This window comes from Furipterus horrens, unplaced genomic scaffold (genome assembly GCF_987537825.1).
Source record: "Furipterus horrens unplaced genomic scaffold, mFurHor1.1.pri manual_scaffold_8, whole genome shotgun sequence".
Lineage (NCBI taxonomy): Eukaryota > Metazoa > Chordata > Mammalia > Chiroptera > Furipteridae > Furipterus > Furipterus horrens.
This window is the reverse complement of record NW_028327178.1, coordinates 92,461,169-92,473,295: the sequence shown is the minus strand read 5'-3', so window position 1 is coordinate 92,473,295 and position 12,127 is coordinate 92,461,169. Positions and strand designations below refer to the sequence as shown.

At 43.6% G+C, this 12,127-nt stretch overlaps 1 protein-coding gene across 3 annotated transcripts in view; it reads left to right on the top strand.

The window, feature by feature from the left end:
* The window catches only part of EDEM2 (ER degradation enhancing alpha-mannosidase like protein 2), a 115,429-nt gene extending 103,560 nt beyond the window's left edge, over positions 1-11,869 (top strand). For all 3 annotated transcript variants that reach the window (XM_090286303.1, XM_090286302.1, XM_090286301.1), the window contains 5 exons: positions 1,232-1,373; positions 2,654-2,778; positions 5,978-6,122; positions 8,855-8,976; positions 11,307-11,869. In XM_090286303.1, coding sequence (XP_090142429.1) covers positions 1,232-1,373; positions 2,654-2,778; positions 5,978-6,122; positions 8,855-8,976; positions 11,307-11,804 — 1,032 coding nt within the window. In that variant the 3' untranslated portion in view covers positions 11,805-11,869. The remainder of the gene's footprint in view (positions 1-1,231; positions 1,374-2,653; positions 2,779-5,977; positions 6,123-8,854; positions 8,977-11,306) is intronic.
* The last annotated feature ends 258 nt before the right edge of the window (positions 11,870-12,127 follow it).

Below are 12,127 nucleotides of genomic sequence, written 5' to 3'. Positions count from 1 at the left end.
CCCCTCTGGAGACCTATAGTAACTCTGTTATTAAGTCCAGCACTAGTGATTTCTTCTCTAGCCCTGGAGTCATAGCGGACTCTGTGCTTGCCCTGCCCACACCCTCTCAGCCCTTACCATTTTCGTGCATGCTGGCTTGTCTTCTGACCACTATCATCTGTGTCTCTCTGCCTGCCAGCCCAGCTTTTTCTTGTGTCTAGATCCTGCTCTCTTCCTTCGACTGTAAGTACCAGGACTTAATGCTAACCCTGGAGCAATTCTCAATCAGTGACTGATACAGCTAGGAATTTGTGGATAATCTCCCCAGTTCTCTGTCCCTCGGGTGAAATAGTGCAGGGGCTGAGCTCTATATTGACTCCAAGAGCTGCCCCTTGGAATTGCGCTCCAGTTCCCATATTGGTAACTTGTCTGATGGCAAACCTCTTTTGGGCTGCTTCCCTTTCCTGCCTCTCTTTCTTCTTCCTCTGCTGGTATTTCCAGGAACTCGTCTTCAAAATCAATGACTTGCACTCTTCCCTGCTGAGGATCTGCTCCTGGGAGAACCCCGACTAACACAGAACAGTTAGCAGTTTCTTTGAGTAACAGATGAAGTTATCAACTTCTGTCAGGATCTAAGTTATATGGACAACATATCTCTTCATTTAAATGTTTTAGATTTTATTTTAAAATGGTTTTATGAGTCACATGGTTCACAAGTCAAAGGATACAAAAAAAGCACCCAGTGACATCTGTGAAGGTCCTCTGACTCCTGTCCACAGCTACCCAGTTCCTCTCCTTACAAGCAACCCCTCCATCAGTTTCTTGGTTGTACTCCCTGAGTTGATTTAGGGAAATATGTAAAGTATGTCTCGTGTCTTTAGACACTGGAATCACATGCAGAGTTCTGAGAAATCTGGGACAGATTGTGGGAACAGCAAGTTCTCATCTCCCGGGTCACACTCACTCTAGATGGGATAAATACGCCAAATCATTGTTTGTTTGTTTTTTCATTTTTGCACAGTGTGGATATTAAGTCCTCATCCATGTGCATGATGTGCATCTCCACTGTACAGATATTCAGGAGGACTGGCCATGATGCAGCCTTGGGCCCCCAACCCTGTACCCCGATAGCCTGCATGTCTCCCAAGAAGCACTGGGGTGCCTGCCTTGCCTCTCACTAGGCAGTAAGGGGTGCAGGGAGATCCTTGTTTCATTTTGAGCCTTCTGCTGGGACTACCTGTCTCTCGCTTAGGTCGGCAACCACATTGACGTGCTCACTGGCAAGTGGGTGGCCCAGGACGCGGGCATCGGGGCTGGTGTGGACTCCTACTTCGAGTACCTGGTGAAAGGAGCCATCCTACTTCAGGATAAGAAGCTCATGGCCATGTTCCTAGGTAAAGGCAGGCTATGGGGGCTTTCCCCATGATTTTTCCTGTTGCCATGCGGCTTGCTTATAAACTTTCAGTTGCTCATAAGTGCCTAGAGAATCAGTTCTGAATACCTGAGTCTGCATTCAAAGTCACCATGGACGTACACTGCCCACTTGATGCCCATTACACCTCTTGTTGCCTACTTACAAGAACCAAATGAACCATGCTGCATTCTCTGTGTGTAACCCTGGATTTCTTATTTCCTGGCCATTGCACATGTGTTTCCTTTACCTGGAATACTGTATTTTCCTGTCTTCATGTGCCCAAATTCTAGTTAACCTTCAAGGCTCAGCTTAAATGCCACCTTGCCCAAGAAGTAGCTTAATCCTTTCTCAGAATTTGGGCCTTCAGCCTCTCTCTTGCTGTCAGCTCTCATCCACAGTTACAGCATCCATGCCTTCTTCATCTTTGTATTTCCCACAATGTTTTGCATGAGGTACATCATATTAATGCCTATTGAATAAAAACATTTTACCCTCCAGGCCCTTAGACACTAGTAATAATGATATTGAGAAATTGTGGAACACCTAATAACTTATTATTATAGCTATCAGTCATTTGTTCAGCAAATATTTATTGAGTACCATTGATAGGTTTAGTGCTGTGCCAAGCACTGAACATAGACTGTTTTATTCCTCACAACACTATGTGAGATTGTCTTATTTATTTGCATGTGTATTTGATGCTTCATTTATTCAATAAATGAATAAATATATATATCAATAAATCAATAAATCTTGTGCATATTTATTATGTACTATCTTAGTGTTGGGGATTCTACAACCAACAAAACAAAGTCCTGGCCCTCATGAATTTAGTGTAGGGGAGGTATAAGTTCAAGTTCCCACTAGAATGTAAGCCTTCTTAGTCTTGTTTGCCACCCCTGGGTGTCTGGCATTGTAGTAGGTGCACAGTGACTATTGTTGGGTGAATAATGACTGAACAACCCTATGAGGTACATAACATTGCTCTCCCTACAATATAGATAGTGAGCCTGAGGCTTTAAGAGGCAAAAACTTACCCAAGGTCACAGCTAGCAAGTGGTGAATCTGCAGCTAGAATTGGAGCCTGGAAGTTTGACTCCAGACCCCATGCTCCTTCCTCTCTGCTTCATTGTATCCTAGTCTGTTTTGAAGCTAGACCATCGTATGCTCCTCAAAAGTTTAAGTCCATGCTTCGGTTGCCAAGGGCTGCCTGTTGTCTCCCTAATCACCGACCTGTCCATTATCCCATCTCCACTGCAGAATATAACAAAGCCATCCGGAATTATACCCGCTTCGATGATTGGTACCTGTGGGTGCAGATGTACAAGGGGACTGTGTCCATGCCGGTCTTCCAGTCCTTGGAAGCCTACTGGCCTGGTCTTCAGGTAGGAATGATCAGAGAGGGTGGTCATTTTCCTATGGGACTGGCAAAGCAAGCTCATTCTGAAATAAAAGTCAAAGCAGGTAGTTTAGGTGCTTCAGTACTTTTTTTGGAGGGATGGTTTGGGGAGGGAAGAGAGACAGAGTGAATTGGACAGATTTAAGATTCTGCCTCACTGAATTTTCCAAGAGGCGCTGGCAGGTGTCAGGAACCTAGCTTCCAGTTTGCTATGGAAGGCTGTTAATATAAGGCGGAGAGTGTCTTTCCAGGCTGGGCAGTAACAGACATTGGCAACAGCTGTTTCTCTGCTGGACATTTCTGTCAAATCTCCTCATTCTTGAGAGTGGGCCCGAGAAAGGGCGTGAAAGCAGCTGGGGCTGCTCTGTCTGCTGTCATTATGTTTTTCCATTACATGGCCTGAGACTTGCAGCTGGGAGGGATCTTAGAGCCCATTAGTCAACCCCCTAGGTGTACCGAAATATTTTTATAAACTAGTATTTTTTTAACTTTAAGAAATGGTAATAACATGGAGGTGGAGGTAAATTTAAAAAGCACAAAAGGGAATATCATGAAAAGTCAGTCTTGAGCCCCCACCCTCAGACCCTCTCCCCAGTCCAGCCCCTATTATCAGTTTTCTATATATCTTCCCAGAACTCTGTATGCATAAATATATGAATATTTATATCCCTCTTTTTTCTTTATATATATAGGAACATATACATATTCTTTTATCACTGATTATACCTTAGAAATTATTCTTTATTGATACAATATAATTTTACCTTTTTTTAACAGCTGCATATATTCCATTGAATAGATACACTGTAATCTATTTAACTAGACCCCCGTTATGGACTCTTAGCCAACCTTTTTATTATACAGATAGGGAAACAGGCTCAGAGAGAACTTATTAATAATATTAAATATTGGTCCAGCTCAACTAAGATCTTCAAATTTTATTGCTTTGATGCCCCCTAGAAGAATTCTTAAACACTAAAGCACCCCTTGCATATTTTTAGTCTTATGTGTCTGAATAGTTGCATATCATACATACTCTTTACTCCTTGAACTCATATTTCCATTCTACTCCCCCAACAGAATTTTATCCTAATTATTATATTTTATGCTGAAAAAAATTTACCAATACCGTATCATATATCTCTGTAACAAACTGGATAGAGTATATAGAAGTTAAAAATATAAAATTTCCTGTGACCATAGGCTCTGAGTATTCAACCTGTCTTCTTCCAGATTTAGTTATTATTAATATATAAATGATTAAAACAACATTAACAGCTTACAATTTTTTGATACATTATTATAAAACCTAAAAGCAATTTTATTGGAAATATATTTCTTAATGAGATTTTTGGGCTTTCTTATTTTTAAGTAGTTCGTGATAAATTAAATATTTATGAAGAAATGATTTATGTGCCAGGCACTTTACTTGGAATCATTGCAACATACTGTTGAGGTAACTGTTGTTTCATAAATGAAGAAAAGAGGCTTAGAGATGTTAAATTTGTTTATTCACTTACTCAACAGATATTTAAATGTCTTCTGTGTTCCAGTCCCTGCTGCCCTCGTGAAGTTATAGGGGGAAAGTCACAAAAAAAAACTTAAACAGATAAATACATAAAATAATAAATTGCGATGAAGGAAACAAATTAGAGGCTAAAATAGAATATTGGATAGGGACAGACTTAAGACAAGAAGACCTCTCAGATGTGACGATATTAAAGATGATACTTGAAGAATTGGGGGTGGAGGATGACTTTCAGAGGAAATATTGCTCGTGAAGGTCCTGAGTCAGGAAAGAGTTGTATGTTTATTGGAAACAAAGAAAAGCGAGCGGCTGCAGTCCAGGGAAGGAAAAGATCAATGGATGGAAAGTCAGCAGTAGCCAGATTGTGCAGGGCTTAAGAGCCATGGTGAGTTGTCTGGACTCTACACTAAGCCTGTGGGAAGCCCTGAGGTCTGATGTGTGTAGTAAGATGGTTACTCTGGCTGCCTTGGGGACAGGGGGCTGGAGGGGGCAAGAGGGCAGGTGGTGGGGTAAGGGAGGAGGCCTTTGAGCTCATCCCAGTGTGAGGTGCTGGCGACCAGACCACGTGGCGGCTCTAGAGGTAAAGAGAGAAAAATCTTGATGTTTTGGAGATGGACTTGACAGGAAGTGCTGATGGGGTAGCTATGGGGTGGGGCACAAGGGAGGAGTCGAGGACAGCCACGAGGATTCTGGCCGGAGTAATTCAGCAGGTGCCAATGCCATTTACTAGAGGGAAGAGAGATGAGAGTAGGGAGACAACTGTGGGGAAGTGAGGGAGCCAGGAATTTTGCTTGGGAAAAGTCAGGTTGGTTCTGTTCCTGAGACATCCAATGGAGAGGTCAAGGTCAACTGTTTTCCTGCGAGCTTATGTTAGTATTAATAGCTACTTAACAACAGCTAGTAAAATTACAAATATATATATCCTCTCATCTAACAACCCTAATTCTGGATATTTTTCTTACAGATACACTTTGCATATGTTTGAGGTGACATATTACAAGGTTATTTATTGCAACATTGATAAAGCAAATAGCAAAAGATTAGAACTAAGCCAACTAGCTATTCATAAGGACCTAATTAAATTATGGTGCAAACAGTGGAATGCTATGCAATCGGAGGAGGGAGCTCTCTTTATGTACTTACATGGAAAAAAATCAAGCTATATTGTTAAATGAATAAAGGGAACCACAGAACAGTATATTTAATCAGTTCTATTTAGTGTGGGGGAAATAATATATACCCATACATATTTGCTTATGTTTACAAACTAATACAAAATGTTTATATGCTGGGGTGCAGGGAGGGAGTGAGACTTAGTAGAGTTGACCTTTTTTCTGTTCTTAAGATTTTGAACCAGACAGCTGGTTTACCTATTTAAAAACTGTTAGTGGCCAGCATCAACTGAGCACATCCTGGCAGCCAGGTACTTTGTATCCAACCCCTGTCCCTCACAACAATATATGAAGTACATTTCGCATCTTATAGATGATGCTCAGAGAAGGTAAGTATCTGGTTTGAGGCCTCACAGTGAGTAAATGGCCACTTGGGGTTTGATTGCAGGCCTTCTTGGCTCTAAAGCTTTTGTTTTTCTTTTCCCTGAGGTTATGGGATTTTATGCCTGGTGGCTGCCTGCCTGACAACCATTTCTCTCCTGCAGAGCCTCATTGGGGACATTGACAATGCCATGAAGACCTTCCTTAACTACTACACTGTGTGGAAGCAGTTTGGGGGGCTCCCAGAATTCTACAACATTCCTCAGGGATACACAGTGGAGAAGCGAGAGGGCTACCCACTTCGCCCAGGTAAGCAGCATCTCCGGCCATCAGGTTTGGTTCTCTGGCCCCCAAATCCTCGTCTTTAGAGGTTTTCATGCTTCACAAGTGTTCACAAGTCCTTTTCTTTTCCTGTCTGATTCTTCCAGTGGCTCTGGGTGGTTTTCCTGCTAGGGATTATTTACCCTCATCTTTTCACATAAGGAAACTGACGCCTAGTAGGTTGAAACGGCTTGCCCAAGGAGGTAGGACTGGAACTCAGGTCCCCTAAATAAATATGCTGTTTCCAACCTGAGCAAGTGAATGAGATGGAAGAAGCCAGGTTGACTCCTTTTGAGTTCCTGCCATCAAGATTTCAGAAGTTTAGGCAAATTTCCTGTCAGCGGGTCAGATAAATTATGCTTCTATAGTAAGAAATGTTAGAACTTTGGAATGGGCTTTAGGAATGAATCATCTGGTCACATCCACCTTCTTACTTGCAGGTCAGAAATCAAGATGCAGAGAAGGAAGGGACTACATACTAGATAAAAGTCTTAAGTTCCTTTCCAGCCCTGATCCTCTGATTCACTGCAGGAAAGTGAAACATTGTGAGGTGGGGAAGGGAAAGAGGAACAGAGGAAGGAAGCTTAGTCAGCACACAGGGTCTCCCTGACCCGAGTAGGTTACCTTACCATTGTCTTAGACTTTTCACACCTTCCCGCCTGGATGCCTTTTAGCTATGGGACAGGCCTTCTAGTGGCTTCTGCCCTCCCCTACCCCATTTCCTTCCTTCTCCAATGCAAGTGATTGTTGTAGGGGTTGTGGAGAAGGAACAGAAGAGGAAGCAAAATAGGCACTGGAAAGAGCAAACCAGTCACTTTTGACTTCTTAGAAGCTGTTGTTCCTGGTATTTCTCATGCATTTATTCTCATGGCTTCTTTCTTTTCTTTTTTTAAGAGGAAACTCAGAAGGTATCATTTCCAGTGTTACCAATAGATAAAATGAAGACAGAGTTTGGGACTAAATGTGAGACTTAGGCTTGTGTGTTTTCAGGGTTAGAAGGAACCTGAGAGGTCTTTTAATTGGAATCCCCTTGTAATGGCCGTGTCAAGTGGTTATCTAGTCTTTGTGTGGTTACCACCAGTGGCAGGGAGCTCACTACTTACAGAGGCACCCCGTTACCTTTGCGGGATAGGCTATCAGGAAGGCACTAGTGGAAAGTAAGATACCACATCCAGGAATTCAGCAATGCCTTAGTCCAGTCACCCTTCCTACCCCAAAACAATAGTGAATGGGAAATAAGGTACCACTCTATAATTAGATTAGCTGGTGCCTTATGCTCTGGTACATGTATCTGGTCAGCAGTGTTGACACACACAGCCTAGCAAGGCCTTTGAGGGCTCTTAACCCCCCACCTCCACCCCAAGTCCAAATCTCAACTTTGGGCTGTCACAGTCTTCTAGAGAGTTGGCCAGATGAGTATACAGGAAATTAAAGCAGTTACTGGCAAACGTAGGCCTGTGTGTGAGGAAGAGAAGATGCATGACTGGCCCTGGGTACACTGATCCAGCTGGCTGCTAGAGGTAGAGGGGAGGCTTCTCAGAACAGCACTATCTTTTCTTTCCTTAAACATACACAACGTATTCACCTACCAGTGGACGTGTCCCAGAATATGAACGATAAGATCAGCAATTGTCTAGAGGCCTTTGGGGTAAGGAGGGGAGGAGAAAACTGGAGAGAAGGCAGACATCTTTTCTCCAGAAACAAGAAATAGAGTTGGCAGTAATAAATCAAAAGAGAGAAAAGTGCTGATCACGGAGGAAACAGGGAAGGGCAATAGTCAGGAGGAGAGGTTGGTACGAGGAGGGGAGAGTTCTTTCCTCTCTGAGAAACAACAGGCGAAGAAATAGAACAGTCTGTTGAGTGGTAGATACCTTCCACCCACTGAGGCCACCCTAGAAGTCAAATCCTTCATTTCCATGATAGCTCTTCAGATATTTGAAAACAATAAGCACATTTTCCTCAGTTTTCTTCTCTCCAAAATATTCTCATCTAGACCAACTCCTGTTGACCAATATTTATCTTCAGATGGGGCCCATGTCTGAACATCAGATTCCCAGGGTGGTGTAGACTAGGGCAAGACCGTTGCCTGGCCCTGGGTGCGGTGAACTGACGGCTGCATCTTCGCTAGACTGAAGGTTCGCTCTTGAATACGTTGGCCTTCATGTTTTGTTTCATCGCATCTGAGAAAGGGCCTTATAATGACACACTCATACTCTTCTTTTTACGTTTTAGGTAGGTTGTGCTGTGAGTGGCAGAAAAAAAAAGTAGTATCTTGGTTAAGATAGAAATATTTCTCTCTCATGTTCTGGTCTTACATGGCTTTCTATGGTGCTGGGGACCCTCATCCCTTGCCTGGCTGCTGAGAATGGTTGGCAGCCATGTACTCAGTGAAAGTTAGGGATTCTGTTACTAAGCAAGCAGGAAGGAACAGGTATGGGGAAAGAGGCAGCTACTTCTGCCACATCCCCTGTCCCAGAGTTTGGCTGCCTGTTTCTTCCTTGGAGTGGGAGTCCATGGTCAGTTTTAATGCTGGTCTCCACTAAGCTTTGGGTCTATTGGCTCTGGAAACTCGGCATTGAGTGAGTTGTCCCATGTTCCTTCTTCCTAGTGGGGGCCCTGTAGACAAGGTATGAAGGGGAGGAGTCTCTCACTGACCTAAGTGGGCCTGGACCTTCGCTGATCAGCCACTGGGTGAGAAGGGTGTGCTTTGGATTTTGCAGAACTCATTGAGAGTGCCATGTACCTTTACCGTGCCACGGGGGATCCCACCCTCTTAGAACTTGGAAGAGATGCTGTGGAGTCCATTGAAAAAATCAGCAAAGTAGAGTGTGGATTTGCAACAGTAAGTGTTTCCATAGTTCCAAGAATTGTGCAATGTTTCCCCTGCTACTGAAGGGCCTCTTTAAGGGTAGAACATTGGGAGTTCTGGAATATTAGCACTGAAAAAGGACCTTAGAGATGTACATAATGCTTTTATTTTATAGAAGGGAGACTGAAGAACAGAAGCTAAGAGCCTTGCTAAAGGTTACGTAGTAGAAGTGGAGCCAGTATTAGTTCCCAGGGTCTTGGCTCCATGCTCTTGGCATTCTCCCTGCTTCAGAGATCCTTTAGCTGTTGGAATGGGCTACTTTGTAAGGGTGAGTTTCGGGGGGCGCAAGTGAGAGGCAACCACACAGTGATGTAAGGGTGAGTTTTGTGAAAATTCCTATAAAGTGGGTTCTAGAAGGGAAATTCAGAGGTCCATAGCCTTCTGTTCAAACCTGGGGATCCTTAATGAAACAGCCTTACTAGTCTCACAGATATTTATTGAATGTCTTTCATGGCCAGGCACTGTGCTAGGCTGAGGGTTGTTGTGATGAAGAAAGACCAAGCCCTGAGCTAACCTTTTAGTAGGAAAACCCATGAACGAATGTCTAGGAGACAGAAGGCCCCCAGGCTGGAGTGGAGTGAGCAAGGAGGAAAGTGGGAGGAAAGTCCCAGGGGTAGGCAGGGCCTGGATGGCGTAGGACTTTGTATAAGCCATGTGGAAGAGCTTGGCCTTTGTTCTCCTTGGATTGGGAAGCCTTGGTAGGATTTGCAGCACAGCAGTGACATAATCTGATTTTATTTTAAAAAGGTCACCGTGGCTGCTCTGTGGAGAATGGATGGAAAGGGTCAAGAGAGCCATGCCACAGCCTTAGAGAACCAAGCAGGCAAGATGTAATAGCCTTTACAGACATTTAAAAACCAGACGTGTAAGAAAATAATCTGGAAGAAAACTCACCAAACAGCCTACAGAAGTTTTTATTTAGGGCAAAGGATTAAAAACAAACAAACCTTCATTTTCATAATTTTACATAATTATTATCCCATAAGTAGAACATAGTACATATAGTTAAAGAAAAGGCATATATATGTAGGGGAAAAATAAAGCAATGGTGTTTTCATTTCCAATCTGTTGTCTTGTGTAAAAAGCCAAAGTGGGTAAATCCACTGGGGCCTTCTTAGGAATGCTCAATTTATTTTCATGGAAATGAAGGCCTTTGGAGGTCATCCAAAGTGAAGGATGCGAACAGGCATCTGATTCCTTGGCCTTTGTCAAACAGGTCAAGAGAATTATAATTCTTGGTACATTAAGTTCGTATTTTAGTCACTTTTTTTTGTGTGAAATAGATGTCCACTGAGAATTAGTTTTGCTTAAAAATGTATTGCTAATTCTGGGAAGCTACACTAAATGTTTGTAGCAAGAAAACTAATATTCATCTGTGACCATAAACTCAGTATGAATTTTTCTTCATAAGGCTCCTAATTAGTTGTTTGCAATAGCAAAATCTTGGTGGCCACCCTAATGTCCGTCAAGGGAGGATTAGCTAAGTAAGTGATACCACATTTTTACAATGTCATTAAAGGGGATGATTAGATCTGTGTTTATAATCCCAGAAAGTTAGAATAGAAGGGATAGGAATTGTCAGGTCAGGTAGGGAGATCACGGAAGATCTTTCTTTCTCTCTTTCTTTTTTTTTTTTTTTTTTAAGGTTTTATTTATTTATTTTTAGAAGGAGGGTAAGGGAAGGAGAAAGAGAAGGAGAGAGATATCAATTGTGGTTTCCTCTTGCACGCCCCCAGCTGGGGACCTGGCCTGCAACCCAAGCATGTGCTCTGACTGGGAGTCGAACGGGCAAGCCTTTGGTTCGCAGGCCAGCCAGGGCCAGGGAAGACCTTTCTGAAGAGGCAGCATTTAAGCAGAGACCAGAAGGAAGTAAGAGAGCAAGCTATGAGGATGTCTGAAGGAGGAGCACCCCAGGCTGAAAGAAGCCGGGGTAGGAATGTGCTTGCTGGCTCGCAGAACAGACAGTCCTTGTGGCTGGACCTGCAAGAGCAAGGGACAGTGTAGTAAGAGGTAAGATTAGGGAGGGTGGGGCCAGATTACCAAGGACCTGTTAGATTTTTCATCTACGTGAAATGAGTTGTCAGCTGGGGGTTTTCAGTGGAAGAGTGACAGGTAAGACTTCTGATATAAATATCCTTGAGGGTAAGAACGGAAGTAGGAAGCCCAGTTGGAAGTTGTGGTAATAATTTGCTCAGAGGCCCTCAGCAGCTAAGTGGCAGACCAGGAATTCCTAATGGGGTCCCTTGACCGTTTCTGCTGCGCTGGGATGCTCTTCTGACTTGCTCTCCTCTCCCCCGTGGCAGATCAAAGATCTGCGAGACCACAAGCTCGACAACCGCATGGAGTCTTTCTTCCTGGCTGAGACTGTGAAATACCTCTACCTTCTGTTTGACCCAAACAACTTCATTCACAACAACGGCTCCACCTTCGACACAGTGATCACTCCTTATGGGGAGTGCATTCTGGGGGCTGGGGGCTACATCTTCAACACAGAAGCGCACCCCATCGACCCTGCTGCCCTGCACTGTTGCCGGAGGCTGAAGGACGAGCAGTGGGAAGTGGAGGACTTGATGAGGGAATTCTTCTCTCTCAAACGGAATAGGCCAAGAGTTAAGAAAACGATGAGCTCAGGGCCATGGGAGCCCCCAGCAGGGCCAGGAACGTTCTCCTCCCATGAAAACCAGGCCGGGGTGAGGGAGAAGAAGCCTGCCAAGCAGAAGACCCCACTTCTCAGCTGCCCTAGTCAGCCCTTTACCTCTAAGCTGGCACTACTGGGACAGGTTTTCCTAGACTCCTCATAACCACCAGATGACGTTTGTTGTTTCTGAAACTAGACTGTAACAATAAATCTGCTTTGGACGGTCAAGCTTTTCCGTTTAACATATTGGTTTGTTTCCAGAGATTTCATACAAAGAAAGGGTTTATGGCTAAAAACTATTGTGAATGTAGTTTTATTTTTCTTATACAGTTGGAGAAACAACTAAACCTGAAGTCTGCTGGCTCCAAAGATTCCAGGGGTTGATAATTGAATCTCCCATCCTTTCAAGGTTCCCTTATTCTTGTATCTTGGGGAGGAGGGTGTGGTTATAAATGTATTTCTTCATTAGTTCTTGCCCTGGCCTGT